Below are 24,099 nucleotides of genomic sequence, written 5' to 3' on the forward strand. Positions count from 1 at the left end.
AACAAGGTGGATTCAGTCTCAAATACCGACGCACAAAGCCGAGAGAGGCAACAGATGTTTGCCTGGCTATTATTTCCAGCTCTCTCCGTGTCGAAATATGCTCAGTGCTCTGTTTTGATGTGTACAATGAACCTACTAGAGCTGCACCGCGGGAGGTCTGTGCAGCACTGGGAGTGGCGCGGTGGGGAAGGCAGCTTAGGAGCTTTTGGACAGTCTACACAGCTGTTGTAGACAAAACAACATGGAGCTGCCCCGGTCTATATTACAGGTGTGGAATTTTCTGGATTCTGAGATGCGATACGGACGTGGACGACTCTGCATCGGTGCAGAGACGGAGCATAATGGATTCATGTTTTCCGTTACGTTCATTGTTCGAGTGGTTTTCCACTTCAGCTTCAGAATCAGGACAGACGCTCATTAAAAGTTAAAAATTAAAAGCACGCACCCAGACACACACACACACACACACACTCCTGCAGACAGAAATTCTTCCGGCAGATTATGATTCAACGCTGGGTTTAAACTTCTTCCACGAACATAAATATGAATTCAGCAGGTTTTAAAAAAAAGATCAGTTCTAAGTGTGAGTGATTAGAAAACATCAGAGGAGCAGAGTCACTTCTTGACCAGCGGAGTCATGCACCTCAGTGCAGTGGTGCTGCTAAGGGGGGGTCAGGGGGGGCCACCTTGATGCAATAAAGGCTTTAATCAGTTTGTCCTTTGAAGCCTTAGGCGCAGCACACAAGTCTAAAGTGAATGAATGTGAAATCAGTGTGGAGAGCACTGACCACTGTGATAGACTTACTGTTGTAGTCAGATTTTTGAATTGAAAACCTTATTCTGTAATTAGAGCACAATTCTAACAGTCTATAATACTTATAATACTATATATATATTATTATAATACTTTTTAAAGCACTTTCTAAATACAAAACAGAGTTCATATTTGTTTGACAGCAGCCAGGTGCAATAATAGAGATAATTGTGGATGTGATCCATTGAAATGTATCAAGAAGCATCACTGTGCATTTGAATGGTGAGAGTAGTGAAGAAGCACACGTCTCCTTCACGCATGGTGAACATGGTGAAACATGCAGCGCTGCTCTGTCACAACTCTGCAACTGTTCAACTGACAAATAGGGGATGAAGAAATAAAAGTTACATTGCAGCTGTTTCACAGTTGCAAAGAGTGAAGTCGATAATGAATTATCTTTTATAATTGTGTTAAATCTGCCACTTGCTGAATGATACACTCTGTGTTTCACAAGCTTTGATTCATCCCCCGCTGGATGGGTAATGACATTGTTGAGGTTTACAGAACAAAGTGCATAAACAGGTGCCAAATATTGCACCCCAGGGTGTCTCTCCACCTTTACACAGCTTCCTGCTTTACATGCTTGTAAATCTATGGGCGTTTGCTTCGTTACTTCAGTCTCAGCCCCTCCACTTCCTCCCTGTTTTACATTCCTTGTCCTCTAATCTTGTGAAGTAGAGAGAAGAGCGAACGTCTCCAGGAGATTTGAGAAGCCCATAAAGTAAAGCGGCTCTCTTCCAAAGGCAGCTAAGAGGCTCAGGGGAGGACGGCAGTCGTCGTCTTCTTCCAGAACATGTGCCTCAGAGCAGTGACATGGTGTCACAGTGAGAGAGGAGCACAGAGCACATGAGGAGAAAAGAAATATGGAAAGAGATGGAGACAGACAGACAGAGAGAGAACTTGGTCAACTTGTCATCCATAATAGATTGTCTATTATTCATTCAGGCCCATCCCACCTTGTAGGCTGAAAACCTGCTGTGCAGTAATTTAGATCTCAGAAAGAGCAGCTCTGCCACTTCGAGTAAAGTTTAATTGCTTTGCACAACACACACAGCAAGATGATGATAACATTAATGAATGTAATGAGCTGTCGTGCCGCCTTCACTTTTAAATGTCTTGACATAAGTGATACATAGACAACGACAAATATTATTTAAAATTAATATTTCTATCAATATTTTATTAAAAACGTTTTTCAACATGATATAGAACCTAATGTAAATATTGTAGATATTTTGACTTCAGCATTTTTTTACAATTCATATCACAAAGACAATTAGCTCGAATGACATTTAACCATCACAACTTGAAATGAGGAGGGAAGGATTTTCTAGTACAACAAAAGCAAAACATCTGATTTTATTATTTTTTAATAAGATCATTTAAATCACGTTAAACTGTTAGTTAAAAACAAAAAATTAAGTGATTATAAAATACATATTAAAGTTGATTAACCTTTTTTTTCTTCTAAAACTTGATTTCATGGCCTGAAAGTTTGACAAAGATCCCAGTGCAGTAGTTTGACAGGAAAATACTGGGATTACTGACTAGTTAAGTACATGTACACTTTGTTTTTCACAGTAATGAGAGTATCTAAGTTGGTTTCAACATATTTTCTGATTTCTTGGCCTCGAACTGACTTCTCAGAGTAATCTGGTTTCTGTAGTGCATGTGAATGTAGTCAGTGGGTAGAAGTCAGTCCTGTCAGTGGGTGTGATTCAGTGCTCTGCGGTGTCAGTTTGAATATATACCCCAGAGTTCACCTCTTCTATTCTGTCAGGTAGTTTTCATTCAAACCGTTTTCATTCGGATTCACACCTCAGCCATCGGGTGATTGCAGTAAAATCAAGCAAACGTTACAAAACTGAACTGGAATTGAGGGATTACTGACACACACACACAAAATACACGAATGTGCAGACACAAGTGGACCCTGTCCACAGACATTGCAACTAACTATAATTTTCGTTGTCGATTCCTGTAACAATTATTTTCTTTATTAATATTTTTTTCTAAAAGAGGTCAGAGAAGTGTGAAAAAAATACAATTTCGCTGAGGTGATAAAATGTGTTTGTTTTGACTCAGTAGCAATAAAAAAACAAATTAAGGAACAAATCCTCACATGCGAGGAGCTGAAAGCAAATGAGGTTTGGCATGTTTGCTTAGAAAATAGAGAGAATTTGCCAATTAACTAATTACCAGCTGACTAATGGATTAAGTAATAATATCCGGGTTACATATAAAAACATAATCCTCTTGTTGTAGTTTGGACAAGGGAGCAGAGGCTTTGAAATGCAATGCTGCTGCCTGGTTGAGTGTGTGACAGCAGAGTTACAGCAGCCAGCTTCCTGTCACTTTTAACTTTCCGTGTTATCACTCATTTTGAATGTCAACACAGCCGATTACATGGCACAGCTGTTGTCATTCATTTGCAATTACAGAGCAGGGATTTGATCGACATCAGTACAAAGTGGTTGCCTGAGAGTTAACGGGTATGAGACCAACCTTACATTGGATTTTTTTAGATATAAATTCAACAATTCTTCATTAAAATGTCGAAAAACAACAAGACCCATGTTATATTTTGTTGATCCCAAATTACAACAATGTTCAAACCCAGAGAAATATTCAATTCTATTCAAGGTTACAGGATATTTCACTTTGAGCGCTTTTTTTAATTCATCATATTATCTTTACCCGTCTCTTCTATAACCTCAGATGGTAAATGACGTATGACGGAGGAAAAACACGCTGCTCGCCAGTTAGTCACTCCACTGTTATTTCCTTCCACTGTTTGTATCGGTCACTAGAAATGGACCACGATCATTCAGTGCCATTTGCAACGTGAGTAAAACGTAAATACATTATCTCATCTGTGAACATGAAAACCAGATGAAATTCAACAGTTTTCCTGATGTTCAGACATAAAGAAGAACATTTTAAAACACTGAACATGGATCAGTTTTTACTAATTCTCCTCACACACACACGCAGTCAAGATGTAAAATAAAACACAGATGAATCATCAGAATTCAGAGTCACTCTCTCACACAAGGGTCAACATGAATTCAGTCTGAGCTGGAGGAGTTTGAAGGGGGATGGGTGGTGGGGGGAATGAAAAGAAGGAGGAGTGGAAACAGAGTGAAGAGAGAGGGGTCAGAGGAAGGTGGTACAAAATGGGTGAGAAATTCAGAGGATTAGGTAGTCAAGCTGGAGGTGGACGGACAGAGTGGGGACCGACTCGGAGATATGCATTCATAATTCATTTCCAGAAGGTGTGTGTGTGTGTGTGTGTGTGTGTGTGTGTGAGAGCGTTTCATGTTTTTGTGTGTGTGTGTGTGTTTGGGAAGCCATGCATTTGTGAAACTAGTAGTAATAGTAAAAGTTTGTAGAAGCAAAAAAATGTGTGTCTTCATGCACACGTCAACATCGGTATATAAACGTGGGTGTAACGTGTTCAGAGGTGTCACACTCCACTGTGGCGATGTGTGTTCTTTGAGTGTGCGCTTGCTCATTCATGTGCGGCTGTGAATGCAGTTTGAGGGGTGGCTCTCACACGGGTGCATCTGGAGGTGTGTTTGTGTGCGACGTGCGGCCTTGAGGAGGGAAAATCAAAAGAGCTCCGGAGTTGTGAAGAGGGCCGTTCCTCCCGCGCTAAAGAAGATCAGGGACGCTGTGAACTGCGGCTCCGCTTCTCTCTCACTCACTCACTGAGGATTAGGGAGAGAGAGGAGTCACGTCGGCTCAAGTAAAATGTTTTAGTTTGAGTCAAAATCCCACATCAGTACGATGTCTTTTGTCGGAGAAGCTTTGTCCTTGTGTCTGCATACGTGTGTGTGTGTAAAAATGAAGTTTCTTACCCTGAGTTAAGCCTCTGATGCAGCACTTCCTCTCAATATGTGCACAACTAGAGTAAAATGCAAACCCACCAACGATGAACCGTCATTTTAAAGAGTTGTTTCACACAAATCAGACAAAACATTTTCTTGTTTGCCCCTTGGGTCCATCTCTGAAACCAAATCAAATCAAATTGCCTTATGCGATGGCAACAAAGCACCAAACAAATGACACCTGAAAACCTTTATCCAGTCCCAGTGATCCTGAATAATCCTCATTTAAACGACCTTGTTATTTACCAACACAAATAGTGGAGATGAACTAAAAGATTCAATCAACTGAAGGTGAATTAAAAAGAAATCCATAGAAGCATTAGCATGTGGACACAAGGCCAGAGAAGGTAAAGCCCCGACAGTGAAAAGACACTGAAGGGGAAAAAAAGAAAATATATTAAATAGTAAAGTCGACATAAAACTGCTCTTTCTCTAAATCTATTTTGACACCACAGAGAGACTATTTAATGTATATAAAGAATTAAGTGTTTTAAATCCCTCTCTTGCTGTACAGACTTGAGTTGGATTATTTTTAGATGTGTCAGATTTCCAAAGAGAGCCACTGTACCTATTGCTATTTTTATCCATCCAGGATAAAGTGACATTTGTGAACACAACACAGAAACCCCCCACAAATTGTGGTTATCCCATCAGTGTAATCTGTGCAGGGGAGCGAGCACAAGGAGGCAAATGTTTTTACAGCTAATGAAAAACGGCTGAGCTCAATTTGGCCCGAGTCAAATTCCAGTGAAGTGGAAGCGATGGCCGACAGGCACGGTGCCCAGTTCTGGAGTGCACCCAGTGGTCACAATGAAAGGTGGGCATCACACAGAGGGGCGAGAGGCAGGGTCATCTCTCAAGTTGTCTGACGTAGACGTGGGAAACTGAACAGAGACGGTGCAGAGACGGAAAAAAACCCATATGGTTCATTGCCTCCGCCAAGGAGGTTGTGTTTTCACCCCTGTCCGTATGTTTGTTTGGTTTTCAGCATGATTACACAAACACTATGGGACAGGTTTCCACAAAACTAGGTGGAAGGATGAGGTGTGGGTCAGGGAAGATCTTAATAAATGTTGGGGCGGATCCAGATTAGAAAATTCTTTATCCCTTTTCACAACAAAGGCAACTTTTCACCTTTTTCCGAGGAAATAATTACATGAATCTGATATTTGTCAGTGTTTGCAATGTGGTGCAGCATGATGGAAGTGAAGCAAACTGCTGGGCCTTGGTAGAAGTATGTACGCTCTTCTGAGTAAGATTTCAGTTGCTGCACAAAATGTGTGTGCACGTGGATTGTCGTTTTCTCAAAGTTATAAAAAGACGTCAGATACAGCAACAAAATAGCTCAAAGTCCTTCTGTACAGTCTCGTCACAGCTAAGAAGTTAAGTAGTATAATTAGTGAGGATATATTATGTGGAAACAAAAGGACGAATGTCTGTTGTTGGGAATCTTAAATCTGAATGTTTTGGTGAGTTTATAGACATCACTGGAATCCAGCTGCCGTCCAGTGTGAAGAAGCAGGCGAGAAAAAGTTTTCAGTACAGATTCTTCAATCCTAAAACATTATTTTCCGGTGGAGATACAGATTAAATTCAGGAATGAGGACTTTCAGACGAGAGGGCGAACAGATTGCTACTCAAATTCATGAGATGGTTGAGAAGGAGACTGAACGGGAACCGCCGAGGATCGGTGTGAAAAGACGAGAGCAGCAGGACGAGACATTTCCAGATGATTGTAACCTTCACAGAAGCCAAACAACATGACTGATGGAGGAGTTTAACCAGCAGCCTTCAGATTAGTTAGATGCCGTGACTGATCGAGGGAGTTTAACCGACGCCCTCTCCGTACTCCATCCATCTCTCTTCAGCTGATGGAGAAAAGCTGTGACACCTCCTCCTGTTCTCCGCCTCACACGTCCTTCCACCACCCCTGTCATATTTCCTGATTGATGTCTCCGCGACACTATTTCTCCGTCGTTCTACCTGAATGTATTTTCCTCCAGCGGCACGGTGGGAAATATGCCAATGAGCCAAAAGCAGGCCGAGTGGGGGGAGGTGTTACACTTTGCAACGCTGATATCATGCTAATGGTGTTGTGAGAACGGCTGAACCTCTGTCAGTTGAAAAGCTATTAGAAACAGTTTGGTCTGACTGGATTTAGATGGAGGGGGTTGATCCGGCTATTTCATCGCAGCGCAGTGTAGTGTATGTGTAGCCGTGCTCTCAAGTCATTAATCTCTTTGTTGCTGTAGGTCTCACATTTGTCAGCTGCTGGATAACTCATTTTGGAGCTAAACTGATCACATCAAGCACTGGCAGTTCTTTAGCGCTTTAAAATCATTCTCCACAGGAAGCCGGTTTAATGAGAAAACTGATGCCGATCTCCCGCTCTTGTTTTGGCCAATCAGGCTGAAAAAAAAAAAAAAAAGGCCAATGCCCGCCTGCGATTGGCTCAGTCAAAGGCGAGTGTGCAGTAACAGCGTGTTATCGGATAAAGCCGCCCAGTGACAGATGATCCCTGGGACATCTCACTGCACTGAAATCTCTCACTCCACTTGTCAGTCTGGGTATTTGGATTTGTAACCCTTCATCTCGTTCGCCGGCTGCCTCCTTCCTCTTCTCCTCTGCCCTTTTTTCTCAAATCTGTGCGTTTCTGATTTACAAGTGTAATCCCTGAGCGTGACGGGAATTTCTCACTCCCAGATCCTCAAAAACTAACACTTTGGGAATAACGCGCGAAAGCGCAGACACTCGTTGCTCTGAAAGATTTACGCGATAATAAGTGCTGATGTACTTTTAACAGTCTTTGTAATAGAGACAGATGGGAGGCTAAAGGAACAACAGGGAGGAGAGCGGAGGAGGGTGACAAAGGGTGATTCATACCTGCAGCGTGGAGAGCAGGGAAGGATTTAGTCACAAGTAGAGGAAGTGAGATTTCCCTTGTGTTGGGGGAATTGGACAAACAGCTATTAAGAGAAGAAGCAGCAGCTCGCCCCCATGCTGCACCGTCTCGCCCTCTTCTCACAGGCTCTTCTCTCGCCGCTCTCCACTGAGGGTTTCTGCCAAAAATCGTTTCAGATCCGGTGATGGAGAGACACAGGAGGGCGACCGGCGCCTCAGCCACAACGGCTGTGAGCTGACCTCACACACACACACACACACTTGTAGAAACTGAGCACACATCCATACATCATCTGAGCAGACACAGATGGATGGTCAGTCAGCTGTGAAATTCCTGTGGCTGCTGTGTATTTGCTCCATTGGGGTGATACTGTACATGTGTGTTAGTGTGTGCATGCGTGTCACTTTGCACCTGCACTCATGCCTATACACACTTGTGTTGTCGTTTTGGAATAGTTTACTTCTCATCTTTTCCAGTTTTTTTTGGTTTTTTAAACATTTGGTTTTTTAAACATTATGTTTTTTTGCTTTATGATCAGCACAGTTTACAAACACGGTTCTATTCAACACTCGCAGCTAAAAAAAAAAGGCGAATCCTTGACACCTTGACTACCTCGAATTCAGAAATAAGCTTTGTGGCATCCTTAAACCCAACAGTTTTACCTGGATCTTTCCTGGATCAAAACAATGTCAGTTATGCTACTGTGTCACTTCTGTGTGTGTGTGTGGGTCTCTGCTTCCTGTGTCATCGTGTGCCTGAATGCATAAGTTGTTGATACCTAAGGAGGAGGTGCCACACCTCATCATCCAAGTCTGAACGTGGCCCTTGTTTCCTGTTGACACACGTCACCCTGTCCGTCTGTGTTACCTTTACGGTCTGAGCGAGGCCGGACGAGACGGAGTGCAGGAGCAGCAGGAGCAGCAGGAGGAGCAGGAGCCCTGAACGCCTGCTCACATGTTTCCTCCACTAATAGGCAGGAGTTAAATAGGGAAATCTGTGTCCTGCATCATCTGATTATGCATGTGGAGAGTCAGTATGGGAGGGAAGGAGGGAGAGAGGGGTAGGCAAAGTTTTTCTGAGCATAATTAGAGCTTGATTAGTGTTGAGATAAGCTTAGCCTTTCAAATGACCCAATTACTGCATGCAAAGAGGGTAGAGGTTATTTTTGCATTTGCTCCTCTCTCTCTTGCTGTTTTATGTCTCTCTGTCTCCAACACACACACACACACACACACACACACACACACACACACACACACACACACACACACACACACACACACACACACACACACACACACACACACACACACACACACACACACACACACACACACACACACACACACACACACGTCAGAGTGGAGCGGGTGTATTTTTTTTTAATGGGCCAGCGAGTCGTGTGCTGAACAGATGTCACAGCGTTGGACCAGAGGCCGCAGCAGACAATCAGACCACTGGGAGTGTCAGGCAGTGGAGGACAGCCGCTAATTATAAAGACACCTAGATCCCCCCCCCAAAAAAAGCTTTGCAGCCGGCCATCTCACATTTGTCAAACAGGCCAGAAACCGTTTAAAGTGCCTCATGATAATAAGCATTGATTTTTCTTTCAACTTTAAGAACTTTGCTTCCCCGCTGGACAAAAGCCAGACGACACCTGAGCTCCTGAGGTTAAAGAGCCCACACTTTCTTATAATAAGCACATTAACGACAGCTGATTTCCATTCTGTGCCACATAGTTACACTTCCCTCGATAAGCCAGCGATGTGCTTTCCTCTAGTCCGTCACCTGGGGCACTTTTTGGGGATTTATTTCAAAACTGCATAACTGAAAGCAAGGACAGATCTGAAAACCAAAAATCCGCGGTGTGTTCAGGGACACATCAACATCAATTTCAGCTGTCAAAAGTCCTTGCAGTCAGTGATTATGTTTTCAGGAAACCGAAACCTAGAAGATGGATGACAAAGCACGGAGGTTGTAAAACAGGATCACATCAGCTTGAATGTGTCTTTTCTCCACACTTTCAGTTAAACAACAGATTTAGCCCAATTCAATCAAACCCTATGATGTGAGTTGTCTATTGATTGTTTGGGCTGTAAAAGAAGTTTTAAAAAGGCCATTACAACCTCCTGCAGCCAGATGCTGCATCTTTAAATGACTTGTTTTGTCGACCCAGAAGAAAGTATAATAATATTCGAGTGCACATTTGAGGGGCTGGAAACTGTTTTTCTCTTTCAAGTTTTAAACAAACCAAACTTGCACAAACATGCCTGATTGTTTTCCATCCAGATCCACGAGTTATTCTCCTAATAAACAGATGTGATGCAAAAAACGCTTTGTCTCTCAATGTTAAAGAAAGTGACCTGGATCTGCCCCACTGATCTGGATCCTCACAAAAATATCAAGGCTTCTTCCCTGACCCACATCACATCCTCCCACTAAGTCTTGTGTTAATCCGTCCGTTAGTTTCTGTGTAATCCTGCTAAACAACAGACCGAGAAACAAACAAACAAACAAAACCGAAAACCGAAAACCGAAAACCTAACCTCCTTTGGCGGAAATAGTTTAAGAGCTTGTCCAAGATCATGTAGGGACAAATAATACAAAGTGAAAAACAGATTCCGAAGTGTATTCTCGTAGGATTGGATGTTGTTTTGGCCGTTTTTCTGTTTTTCAGGCGCCATCTGAAAGACGTTATTACAATGGCTCTGAAAACGGGATCAAAGATCAGGACGGGGATTTACTGTCACTTCTGTTTCAAGGAGACATTTGTTTCTCGTGCTCGGCCCCGTTCACACAGCGACTTGCTTGTATAAGCTGTGTTTAAGTTTTGTTTGGGGGTCAGAGGATGGAAACTTTAAATAAAAGAAACTTCCAAGTCTACAAAATAGTAATTCCTAGGCCACGGGGAATCAGCGGTGCAGAGCCTGGCAGTATTGACCTGAATTGTCTCCAGTATGAAGATGGATGTAATGGTTATGTACTTTATTACATGAGAGGGGAGGATTATATAGTGCGGCGATATTTCAGCTGTGTCTTTGAGGCAATGACGCCATTTAAATCTCTCATTAACTCTGCCAGAGATTTATCACCATTTGAATGAGCAATGCTAAATGATCTTTGGGATTATGCTAAGCTAAATCAACCACCAACAAGAGAGGAGCAGCATCTGTATAGAGCGTCTGAGCTACCCGTTGTCCCCCCCGCGCCCTTGTCTCACTTGCCGCCTCCTCGCCAATTTTTGCAAATTCCTCTCTCTCTCTCTGACACTGCTGCTTAATTAGCGTTGTGTTGTGTCTGTACGTGGGTGTACACACGTGCACCTGAATGCACCAGATGTAATACACAAGTGCGACTAAATGCTTTTCTCTCGGCCCGAGAGTTTGCATGTGTCTTGGGTGTAATCAGTTTTCAAGTGTTTATCTGACTCGCCTCACGGAAAAGTCACAGAATTAATTCGGGATTTCAGCAGAAGTCACCGTTGTTTTCCCGAGCCGAGCAGACAGACGTTTAAACACCTACCTATATAATGGTCTCCGCCTCGCTGTCATCCCCATCATCCTTTTTTTAGCTACAGCCTCGCTCGCTCGCTCTGCTCCCTGCTCCCTGCTCCCTCCCACACTGCCATGCTGCGCCTCTCTCCCCTTGCCTCAGCTTTCATGTTTTAAGAGCTCCTCATTTCCTTTGAGTACGATATTGCCCCCCCTCGCCGGCTCCCCTCTGCCGCCCCCCCTCATGTTCCCAGCTCTGTTACTTTCTCCTTGTGTTTGCCGGAGTGAGTGGCAGGTGTCTCCCCCAAATGCCAAGCTATAAACGGGAGGCAGTTGCGACGGTGGCCTGACAAGTAGCATGTGTGTGTTTGTGTGTGTGTGTTTTCTTCTCTGGTGCCTGTGTTTTTGTGTGCACATTATGACTGGCGTGGAGGGACGGCTCTTGTAATTGAACCCTGGCCGTGCTTGTTGAAGCTTTCGGAAAATATCTGACTGGGGGAGGCTATGAGGAGAATTCAGACAAACAGCCAGCAGGAAAACTGATGCAGAGAGAGAGAGAGAGAGAGAGAGAGAGAGAGAGAGAGAGAGAGAGAGAGAGAGAGAGAGAGAGAGAGAGAGAGAGATTTGATTAAATAGGCAGCACTTGCTCAAATGGACAATTACTTTCAAGAAGTGAAAGCCACACACATTTACTGACCCAGAGGACAAAAGGACAGCATCAGCCTTTGTGATGAGGATCCAATCAGGCTGAAATTTAAACAGCAAAACATCTTGGACGAAATGTTGGTGCATCGATACGATTACATGATGTGGACAGAGGTATCTGGACGCTCCACTCCATATGATATTGTGTCCTTCTGATCTGGGGATGTTCTCCACACTTTTCCAACAAGGGAATGTAAACTAAAACCAAACCGACACATCTGTCACTTTACAACCAACAACCAGACGGGTTCATTTAACACCTGTTGAGTGATCGGTTGCTTGCACACACTCAGGACGAGTATTTAGCGAGTTTCAGACTGATGCAGTTGTTGTTTTATCATCCGGTGCACACAGTGTTTAAACAGCAAATGCACTTACGCCCCAGGGTTGAATTGGGTTTTCTCCTGTTCCTGCGAGCGCGTCCGCACCATCTGCAAAGAATGCTGGAACTCCTCCAACTGTGTCAGCAACACAGCAACACACAATCGAGCACCCAATTGCCATCGCAGCGCAGTTTAGGTCTTAAGCACAGAATGTTCTCCCCAGACACCTCGATGTTGGCTCTCTGCTGAAGTTCAAGGCATCGCAAATATGAGTTTAACGCAGGCCGTGATGTTGATGAAGCACCGTAACAGAGACCACTTACTGTGACCGGTCGAACCTGCTGCGTGCTCTTCATGCACAAGCCCTCAGTCTAAATCTAATTATAAAGTCTAAACCAAATCCTGCCCGTCAAACAGTCCATTGAAGTTGTGAGGAGTGGGATAATTGTGCTCACTCCATAAGGACTAAATAACCAAACTGGTTCTCATAAAGATAGAAGCGCGCACACACATGCAATTCTTCTAATGGTCAAGTAATCCATCTGTGATCCATATCGCTCACTCTCTCGAGGGTCACCGGGGGACTGGAGCAGATCCCGGCTGACTTTGAGCGAGAGGCGTGGTACGTCCTGATCCAGTCACCAGCGTATCACAGGACCGACAAACAGCCTGTCACTCTCACATACACACCCACTGTCAATTTCCAGTCTCCAATGAACCTAACCCCAGTCTGCATGTCTTTGGACTGTGGGAGGAAGCCAGAGTACCCAGTGAAAACCCACACAGATACAGGGAGAACAAGCAAACTGAAAGATCCCCGCTGAACCGGGATTCAAACCAAAAACCTTCTTGCTGTGAGGCGACAGTGCAAACCGCTGCAACACTATGCCGCCCTTGATCAAGTAATCAAACTTTCGAATGATGCAGAAGCAACCGTGAGACAGTAAAGCTTCAGTCCACATACAGCACTCCATCTGTGTTCAACAGAGAGCCTGGAAAGCAAAGTTGCTAAAAATAGTTAAATCTTAAGGTGCTAGGTATCAAATGAGCTTTAAAGCATAATACTCTTCACCAGAGATTCACACCAGGCACAAATCACTTTAATGGAAACTAACCTCGATTCATTTCCTATTTAACTGCAGTACACGGGGAAATGCATCACGAAGCATCGCCGTTCAAACAGATTTTTATGTACCTTGACGTTTCTTTCTGGGAGTTGTTACAGGTTTGGGGGTTGGCCTGATGCCAGCTTGATGCCTCAGCTAATTGCTAATTTGCAATTAGTTTTCTATTTATGTATTCCAGGCTGCGCTACGGTTGCGGAGCTGCAGGCGGACGAAAGAAAATCTGCAAGAGTAAATTCAAGGATGTGCTGACTGTGAGTTCAGATGTTTGAAAACATGTTTTTAAACATCTGAAAACAAGGTATCAGGATTTTGTTGTCGATGCAGGATTGGAGATTTCCCCCCTTTTTTTAGAATCCTCTAATTTAAATACTTATTAAAACATTGAATCCCTTTTCTCCTTTGCCTCCTAACTATAAAAAGCAGACCAACACTATCAGTGAGCAGAGATGACTGTGCTTTACAGGGCAAGTGATTAATAAAACGTTTGAACAACTAGATTCTGGTGGGAGATCTTCTGCCCCCAGTGTCAGAGCCATATGGCCGTGAGCAGCTTTTCTAGCTAATATCACCACTTCCATCGCTCAATCTGTGAACTTTAAACACCAACAGTTGTTCTGCGAGCGGAGACACTTTCTCCAACATATACATGCACAGCTAGGTACATCCATACAGTGTGTGCATATCTTATAGCACAGCAAACAACAAAAAGATAAAGGATTGAATTGGAAGGAATGAAAGGACCAACAGGGCTGAAGAAGGAAAGGATGAACTGATGACAATGTTGAAAATACAAAGAGAAAAACTGAACAGAAGGCAACAAGGAACAAGAATCAATTGTAAATGCAAATTCAGCCAAGAAGCGATATCACATGTAAGTGTGAGGCAGACGTGAGCTGAGGAGAAATTGAATGGTTTAAAAAGAAATGATAATGGGACCAGCGGGATCATTGTGGAGCATGGAACATACACGCTTTGGTGGTTTGTGGTTCATTTGAGATTTGAATAAATGAAACTGTGATCTTTTCTTCTCGTTCTTTATGAAACACTCTCTACTCACATGTGCAGCAAACACTTACTTTAGGATGTACAACGAAGAACTAAATGTCCCCGTCATGTCAGCTTCTACAATAATTATAATGCGCTAAAACGTGTAGTAAAACTTGAGGAGAAAGGTTATCGAGCCATGGGAACTCAGTCGAGTGCTATCGAGTGAGTCTCACTGAGACAAAACTACAAAAGATGCAAGGACACAGAGTCACAGATACATACGCACATGCAATGTACACACAGTTTTACACACTCTGATGCACAAAGTCGCAAATAGCAGCTTTATGGCTAATTAACAGACGCAGCAGGCGGGGCAGAGCAGTGAATGGAGATAAAGCTGTGGAGGGAGGGAAATGTTAGCTTTCTGCAGAAAGGAGGCAGAGAAGCATGAAGCAAAGGGCAACACAGATGGACAGATAAAGCAGAGGAGGAGAGAAGAGGAGGGAAAAAACTGATAGAAATCAGTTTGATACCCCTTAGGGACTGAATATAGATACTGTATGTTACAGCTTATAATTATAACATTTGTCCATTCAAGCCTAATTAAACAGAGTTAAACGAACTGAGGACAGGGGGAACAACAAGGGAACCTGATGCCATCTTCAGCATATGCATCAATTATGGTTGAAAGCTACTTGAGTTGATCTTAAACTCATGGTTGAATGGTCCCCACTACTTTAGCTTTTAATAACCATCCCTAGCACACTTGAGATTAATGGGAATGTCATAGGCTCATTTATTAAAAGTTGACATGACAGGAAAGAACAACAGCACAGAAAGTTTTTAGCCGTGAGTCCTGAACTACGTCGAAAGAGTTTCTCTTAATAAACAAAAGTGAATCATTTAATTGAAAACAAAAATACAACTAATAATATTAATAATGACAATAAGGAATATGGAGTATAAAGGAATTTATGTCTTTTTAAATCTTTGGTCCTAAATCAAAATACTGGACAGACGAATATTGGCCTGATGGTGGCGCTACATTGTGCGGGGTTCATTAAAGTCAACACGATTCATCTTGTGGATCCATAGAGCCATGCAAAAATAATATGATGAATTACCATTTATTATAAGTTAAATATCCATGAAATTAACACAGTGTTTAAGTTTAGGATTATACAGTATTGATTTGCTGTTGGTATGAGACAGAAAATAGGCTGCCATGACGACAGCAGTTGTGTGTTTGTCTTTTCTGGTTTTTTTGTGACGAAAAGGTCAGCCCCGTCAAAGACAACAGGCACTGCTCCCGCGTCCGAGACAAAATGTCACATACTGTGTGCAGAGACGCACACAAACACACATTATGTTACCCTGCGTATATATATGGTGAGACAAGAGCACATAGCGGGAGAGACACGTGGACCACACGGATAATACCCCCGTCCTCTGCTGACATCTGGGAACATGTTGTTCTTTACAGAGCAGCTGTGTCGTAGTCAACCTGACATCTGTCCATCACATCTGTCCATGTCACTGATGCTCACACACACACACACACACACACACACACACACACACACACACACACACACACACACACACACACACACACACACACACACACACACACACACACACACACACACACACACACACACACAAAGAGACAGAGAGAGAGACACACACACACAATACATTAAACAGATAAAAGATCCAGGGCAAGAGAAAAAAAAAAGCGAATAAATAACTAAGGAGTGACGAAGACAATCTAAAAAGCAAAACCTTATATCCACTTCACAGGCAGACGGCCATTCCTGCCTCAGCCTCCACCTTCTCTCCGGCTTTCTCCATTTCCCTTATTGTGGGAATTACAGGTGTGATGCGTGTTCACTTGTAAGCAGAAGTAAAATCGATTTTCTGTCGCCTTTAGAGGATAACCAAAGGATATAACACTGTGCGGTGCGATTGTGTAGGTGTGTGTGTAGGTGTGTGTGTGTGTCTCGTTGAGATTGGTCCAAAGGAACAGATAAATAAAAGTGTGCATACCTCTGTGACAATCATAAAACCACACAATAAAAGACACAAGACCGCACACACCCTGCTTCCAAAAAAAACTGTTTGTGCGACTGCTTTGTGTCTTTGTTTTAATATCTGTTTGTGGTGGGTGCATCTTGGTATGAAGGATTTTCAAGGTTTCTGCAAAACTTAAAAACAAAAAACGCTCCCCTGAGTTTGGATTTGTGGTTTTGAAACAACTTAGGATGAAGATAACAGTCAAGGGTACGCAAGGTTAAGGGTAAACAGTCTGGTAATGATTGAAATATATGGAAGAAGAATTGAATCCTAGAACAATACGCGAGTGTGTGTGTGCATACGTGCGTGTGTGTGTTTTTAAGAGATTTGTGTCAGCGTTGTAATTTGTCTGCACTGAACCATGCACATTGTTGTCCTTGTAAACTGAGAGCAATGAGTGTTTCATTCAAGATGCTTCTGATAACAGCAGCTCTGCTGTATGAATTCAATTAATTCTGCTTGTGTTTTTTTCTCGTTCTCTTTCCCTCCATCTCCTTCCATCACCGTTTCCTCTCCTCTCCCAGGTTACGGTGGGGTGGAGTTACTGTTAGTGCTGTGTGGCCTAGATCTGTCGCTGCCCTGCCCTCACCACTGCATCTGCTACACTTCACCTAGCACCGTCTCCTGCCAGGCCCACAACTTCCATGCCGTGCCCGAGGGCATCCCCGCCCAGAGCGAGCGGGTCTTCCTGCAGAACAACAAGATCCAGCGGCTGCTCCGCGGCCACTTCTCACCCACCACCACCATGTTGTGGCTTTACTCCAACAACATCTCCTACATACAACCCTCCACCTTCCACGGCTTCGACCGCTTGGAGGAGCTCGACCTCGGGGACAACAGGCACCTGAAGGCCATCGCTTCAGACACCTTCCAGGGCCTGGGGCGGCTCCACGCCCTGCACCTATACCACTGTGGTCTGATCAGCCTGCCACAAGGGATCTTTTCGGGCCTGAATAATCTCCAGTATCTCTACCTACAGGTACATGGATAACAGCTCCTCTTTATCTCTACTGCATAATGCATCTGCATCCACAATCGCATTATGCTGTAATCTGTCCATCAGCCTGGCTCAGCACTTACTGCCTACGAATTGGACACTGATCAAATGCTAGCCGTTATCCTGAGTGCAGGGGAAATGCCACACAGCCTCCCTCGCACTAAGAAGCCTACAGTATAATTTCTGTGGTCAACCACTACAGGACAACAGCAAAGGAATTGAAATCCAGGATTGAGTGTATGATTTCATTATTATTACAGAGTGGGTTTAGGAGGAGATTTGGTTTTACTATATGGAGAGGATCTCTTCTATTAGTATTGATTGGAAAATGAATGCTATTGAAATAGAGGAAAGGTTACATCATTGATTCTTGACGACATTCTTACATTATCTGTAACAGTTTGGTACAACTTGTTTTGATCACTGACAATCATTGGCTCCATTATTTTAACAAAGTGCTCAACTTCTGACACACCATTCATAAAGGCAAAGAAAATCATGTCTGACCTGTTTTACACTGTTTTTGTACTGGGACTCTTCATCATGCATCCACAAAGTACCAATGTTTGAATTCCTTGTTGATATATTATGTGTAATTTGTAAGACAAACCTTTTCCTTTGTGTTGCAAAATGTATACTAGTATTATTTAATTGGGTACTTGTGTGATGCTTGAACTGAGCTAAAAGCTGTTAGTCATTTCAGTGTTTTTTCAAAAGTATATATTATTACAATGCAGGTAATTATGTAAAATTATTCATAAAAATAATCTCAGCTTCTGTTTTTCTTTCCTCCCCCCCCCCCAACACCCTGGCAGGACAACCAGTTAGAGTTTCTGGAGGATGACCTGTTCATCGACCTACTGAACCTCAGTCATCTCTTCTTGCATGGCAATAAACTGTGGAGCCTTCGCCAGAACACCTTCCGTGGTCTGGGGGTCTTAGACCGTCTACTTCTCCACCAGAACCGAATCCAGTGGGTTGACCGCCAGGCTTTCCATGACCTGCGACGCCTCACCACCCTGTACCTGTTTAATAACTCCTTGACGGAGCTCTCTGGTTCCAGCATGACTCTGCTGCCAGCACTAGAGTACCTACGGCTTAATGACAACCCCTGGGAGTGTGACTGCAAGGCCCTGTCGCTGTGGGATTGGCTGCGGAGGTTCAGAGGTTCGACCTCCACTCTGATGTGTGTTTCACCACCGGAGCTGGCAGAGAAGGACCTGAAAACACTGAAGAAGGAGGAGCTGCCCAGTTGCTTGCCAAGCGAGGGTCATGGTGCCCCAGATAGGGAGATGGATCATGGAGAGTCTTTGAACCACTTGAATCGTCACAGAAACCATCATAACCACCATCAGCGGCCGTACTTGCCCCACGGGGACCAATACAGCTTGCCTTCACCTTCACCCCTGCCACGGCCGCCAAAGGGAAGCCGCAGAAACTGTACCCGCCGGGGTCGCAAGGCAAAAGGGGGTCTCAACGAGGTACAGGTACTACTGGAGGGGGATGAGAAAGACTATACTCCAGACGGGGGTAAATTTGACCTGTCTGGAACTGGACGGAGGAAGAACAAGTGCACCCTCAGGACTTCTGTCGGCCCACCAAGTGGGGTCCAGAGAGCTAATAATAGAGCAGGGTCACACCTTTCAGATTTTATTATCTGTTTCTCATCAGCCCTGCTGCTGTCGCTCAGCTCTGTGATCCTACGCTGAGAAGGGAAACGGACTCTATGATTCATTCTCCTGAAAACCCCTGCCCTGGCTCTTACAAAGGGGCGTGTGTGTACAACTGCGTGTACACGTCTGTGTATAAAGAACATTATCCAATATCTACTGTCGAAGTATCCCTGAGGTTTTAGGGCAGGGATCATTATGAGTCAGGGAAAACAATTTATCCCATTGCTTTGATGATGTCACCAAGGGGAACAACAGGAAAACTTTGCATTTGCCTCAGTGGCATCGATTGTTTCACTGAGTTTATGTGCTTATAAAACTGTACAGCCACACAAAATAAGAAGCCAATGATTCATTTTAATAATGGCAGGAAACAACACACAGTTAGGATCAAAACAGTTCAAGGCTTAGTCTCTATGTTTAGCCCTCTTGATACAACAGTGCTCTCCCAGCGCACCCTTCATCTGTCAATCACACCGAGACAAAGACACAATCTGACGCACTTTTCACTCAACAGCAACGAAGACTCGATAACAAAATCCTGCAAACACAATTGGCAGTAACTGAGTCATCGCATTGGCAGTAAAAACTATAATTACTATAATGTATGTCTGCTAGTAAAGTGCTTTTACTTCCATGTCTCACAGCAGGGTTGACTCACTTTAATGCACATCTGTGTTTTGGGGGTTTTAAGTACACACCACTGGATTTATAACACATCAATTTTTCAACAACTTTTAACACTGTTAACGTTAATATATATCCTTTGCATCCTATCAACTTAAAAGCCATTCAGAACTAACCAATCATTAAATGAGCCAACTTGTCACTGCGTAAATGAGTGAGTGGATGAACAAGTGAAGATTTCAGTGTTGCTGCTTTGTGTGACTGTGTGTCCACTGAAGAAATCACTAAAGCCATGCGGGTAGAATGAAGCTAGATTGCAAGAGTGCCTAATGGGAGCCAGTGGCCATTAAGGACAAACTGTGGTGAGAGACGTTCCCATTCGCTCTTCGACCTCATTGGCTACAAAACCGAGGCCTCAACGAGCCTGAGCGGTCTGAAAGGTCGACTTATGCAGGCCAAGGAAAAAGCTGAGGCCCAAGCCCGGCTCACAAAACTTCAGACTCCCAGAAACTTTTATGCACTTTCCTTTGTAATGCTGTGGAGGTTAATGTAAAAACAACATATAAATATATCCTTCAAGCACAGACAATTCAATCCAAATAGAGGCAGGAGGGTTTTCAAATGCTGGGGCCTACAATCAGGGAAGAGTACAGCTGACAGCAACAATTGCAATATGTCCCCTGCAATGGTCGAATCAATGGTCTGAAACTGGGAAAACAAAAAGCAGCAAAGAAACTGTTAAAAAACGGGGACGGAATAAACTGCAACAGAACGTTTCCTGTGTGTTGAGTGCACTCCAAATCAGACGGACTTGACAATCTGTGAGCCCTGAGTGGAGAGCTGGATTTTAAGGCCGCCACGTCCGAGAGGAGCGATACTCAGAGCCCTTTCTGAGTCTTGGGATTTTTCTTTGGAAAAATAGCAGAGAAGGACAAAGGACAAAGAGGACTGTGGGTAACGGCGCCCTGAACCATAAATTGGAAGAGTTCACGCACAACCACCCGTAACAAAGCCCGATCACCCTCACAGCCTTCCTGTACCACTGACAACCACCAACCCCTTTGAGCCCACGGCTTTCAAACCCCCGGAGCAGAGCGCCACAGATGCTGTCCATGCTTTGACTTTTAGACCCGAGCTATTTCAGAGTAACTCACCACAATGTCTCACATGCTCGGTTAAAATGTACAGACACACACCGGCCATCCAGGTACCTACACTAGCCAGTGATGCTCAAAGTCTCCTTGTTTCTTACATCATTACGAAGTTATACATTCTATATTAAAAACGAGCCGTCCTGACCGAGCTCAAAGGCTAAAAACACAACCTGCTGACAGAAAGCACAAAAGATTATCGTTTCGGTTTGCTGGCGACCTAAAGATAACGCATTTGGACAGGAATCAGAGAGCAGGGGCCACATTTGTGTGCGCTTCCTGCGGATCCCCCCCCCGTCTTTTCATGTCTATCTATCTAAATGTTGGGGGACAAACAGAAGCCTTCTACTGGTGTCACTCTGCTGACATGCAGGATAAGCGCCCCCTACTGGTGAACTCGTTTGTGCTGCTGTGAACCCAGAGGTGATGTAAATTGTGTCTGTTTATTCTCGTGAGGATGACTTTTTTTTTGTAAAAAGAAAAAAAATTGTAAAAAAAATTGTAAAAAAAAAAATGAAAGAAGAGAAACTGACTCTGTTGTGTCTCGATAGTTCCCTAAATAAATAAACAGGGAGCTGGAGGCGGAGAGTTTATTTTTTATTTAATACGATTATCATCATTAGAATTTGTTTTCATTCCGTCACTTATTTGTTGGTTTTGTTTCGCTGACTCATTCAAGATAAATGATACACTGCACTGCCGTCTCCTGCTCCTCCTCTTTTCTATCACTCTATCCACTCCTCTGTATTCCCCTCCCCCTTTTCCTCACCTCCCTTTCTCTCTGCTTACTCTCTCTCCTCTCTCTCCATTCTCAGCACCCACCCTCGTTGCCTCCCCACCCCACGCCTCAATCTCCTTATTCTTTTCCTCTGCACTCTTCCTTTGTGCAACCCAAATGTTTTGTATGTGGTTATCAAACAATGCCAGACTCAAAAGCTGTTTATAAATAACATTAAATGGAAAGTGTCCTCAAATGGCTGAGGTGGTCTGTGTTTGTTTGCCTGCCTTTTGTTAGCGTATAGGCACACATCTGTGGCCGTGCGCAAGTGTCTGTGTGTGGCTAATACACAGACCTCCAGAATGAGCCCTGAGGCTGAATGATAAGGCGAAGAAAGGAAAGAAAAATGGTTAAAAAGTGGGGAAAGAAGGTAATGGAATAAGTTGGTACATTCATCTGCTGCAGGGAGAGAAATATACCCGCATTTAACCAGGATATATTTTGGCCTCCTTCATGTCCTAGTTTCAGTCATACACTCAGCAGTCTCGTATTAAATATGCATCAGAACGACTGCAAGCGCAAGCACGAACACACAAACGCACAAATACGTGCTCCTGTCAGGCCGTATTAGCCGTGAGGCTGCAAGGGAGGTGTCTTGTGTTAGGTCAAGGTGAGGTCAAATAGAGCCCAAGCATGTGCTAAGTCCCCTTTGTTTTTTTGCACGGCGCACACAGTCATGTGTACGTGTTTGTGTGGCCCCGACTGTGCCTTTGTGTGTTTGTGTACTAAACGTGCATTTCCACCGGTGCAGCGAGTGTGCCCACTGTCACGTCAGATCCAGCCTGACAGCCGGCCCGGGCAGCAGGAGAGGTGTGCCTCAGAGAGACAGTATCACTGCTCTGTTTGTAAAACAAAGCTGACAATTGGGAGGGAGGAAGACAAAAAGAGAGAGAGAGAGAGAGAGAGAGAGAGAGAGAAAGAGTAAAGCACGAGGAAATAAAGGCAGACGGGTGGAGATATCTGCAAAAGAAATCCATGAAGTAGTTATCAGCACCGAGCAGACCAGCAGCCAGAGGAGAGGGAGTCAGAATAGTACGGGTGGCTGCTGCAGCATCAGCTCCGATGTTCAGTCAATCACGTGTGTCCCAAACAGGTCTCGGGCGGCAGTTTGCATGTGTTCATCCATCTACAGACACTCTGCAGCAACAATCAGAATTTAAATTAGAGCACAGAGCGTCTGCTTCCGTTAGATCAGGGAGATTTACAAAATGTCAGTCTGCCTCTGAGAAAGAAATCCCATTGGTAAAGGCACATTAATTATGGAGGGGCCTAAAATAAAGGTACACATATATAAGAGAACGCTGAAGTGACTCAGGAGGCTGAGGGAGCAAAGATTAGTGAATAAAGGGATAGAAGAAACAAACAAAAAGGAGCAAACTAATGAGGAAAAGAAGAAAAGCAATACAAAAAAAAGCAAGATTAAAGATGCAGCAATGAAGAGAATGATAAAGCCAGGGAGCATCTCATTAAGGAAGAAGAGGGATGAAGACAGAACAACATTAGAAAGGTAGCAAGCAGCAAAGAAAGTTCAGAAAGTTCAGAGCAAAGAAAGAAAAACACGTAGGGAGGAATTCAGGAAGGAAAGAACTGCAGGAATACGACAGATATGAGGGAAATGTTGGGGAAGAATGAATAAGAATGAATGAATGTGACGAGGGGGGAAACAAAAGGGAAAGAAGAAGGGAACGGGATAAAAATGGAAGAGTTGAGAGAAAGGCAAAAGAGAAGGAATTCAAAATATAAGAGAAAGACGACAGAAGTTAAGGACAATCACAGGAAAGCAAGAAGTTCAAGAAGGACGACATTGAGGGAGGGAAACAAGATAGAGGCGAAGAAGAAGTCTTCATCCACAGAGATGCATGTATGCAGGCTTCATGATCAAAAAGACGAACAGCTCATCCACTAGTTCAGTCCCTAAGCTGAGGATCTGAAATAGCCGCATGTGAATATTTATACACGCCTGTGTTCCTTCCGAAGGCAAAGAGGCCAGGCAAAATTGATTTCTCTGTGCGAATCCCCGTAGAGTTGAGACTCGGCAAAAGAAGCGAAGAGAGTGAAAAGAAAGAAATGAAGCGCAGGAGGAAATTCTGTGAAACAAGTGGAAACCTAAGGAGAGAAAAAAAAAGAGAGGGAAATCTTCGGCGAAATGCAAATGTACGACGTTTCCACCAAATTCATGCACAGCGCCGGCAGAATATTCCCACTGCCTGATTTTATCTTTGGCTCCCATCATCGTTCAAGCGCACGGCATCCATCATGCACCAGCTCACATGGCTCACAGTACCTCCATCAGGCTACATCAAACTCATTATGGACTGATATCTGATTCTAATTAGAGAAAAAAAAGGTCAAAATGTGAAGCAGCAACGGAGCCGGTGAGGACGTGCAGCCATGAAACCGCCGGCCTCCGCCCTGCTGGACTCCGTCTGCGTCAGATCAAAACTCACTCAGTGTTTTTACATTTCCTGACATCTTGGTCTGACCCACCACCCTGAGAGGTTCCTTTGTTCCACATGTATACATGTTATTGTCACTTGACAAGTCCGAATGCCGCAGTCTGA

At 43.9% G+C, this 24,099-nt stretch overlaps 1 protein-coding gene across 1 annotated transcript in view; it reads left to right on the plus strand.

The window, feature by feature from the left end:
* Nucleotides 1-20,880, plus strand: part of LOC117773857 (reticulon-4 receptor-like 1) — an 83,668-nt gene extending 62,788 nt beyond the window's left edge. The window contains exons 2-3 of the mRNA XM_034605622.1: nt 16,840-17,294; nt 18,128-20,880. Coding sequence (XP_034461513.1) covers nt 16,840-17,294; nt 18,128-19,021 — 1,349 coding nt within the window. The 3' untranslated portion in view covers nt 19,022-20,880. The remainder of the gene's footprint in view (nt 1-16,839; nt 17,295-18,127) is intronic.
* Nucleotides 20,881-24,099: the final 3,219 nt, after the last annotated feature.

This window comes from Hippoglossus hippoglossus, chromosome 14 (genome assembly GCF_009819705.1).
Source record: "Hippoglossus hippoglossus isolate fHipHip1 chromosome 14, fHipHip1.pri, whole genome shotgun sequence".
NCBI classification, from domain to species: Eukaryota; Metazoa; Chordata; class Actinopteri; order Pleuronectiformes; family Pleuronectidae; genus Hippoglossus; species Hippoglossus hippoglossus.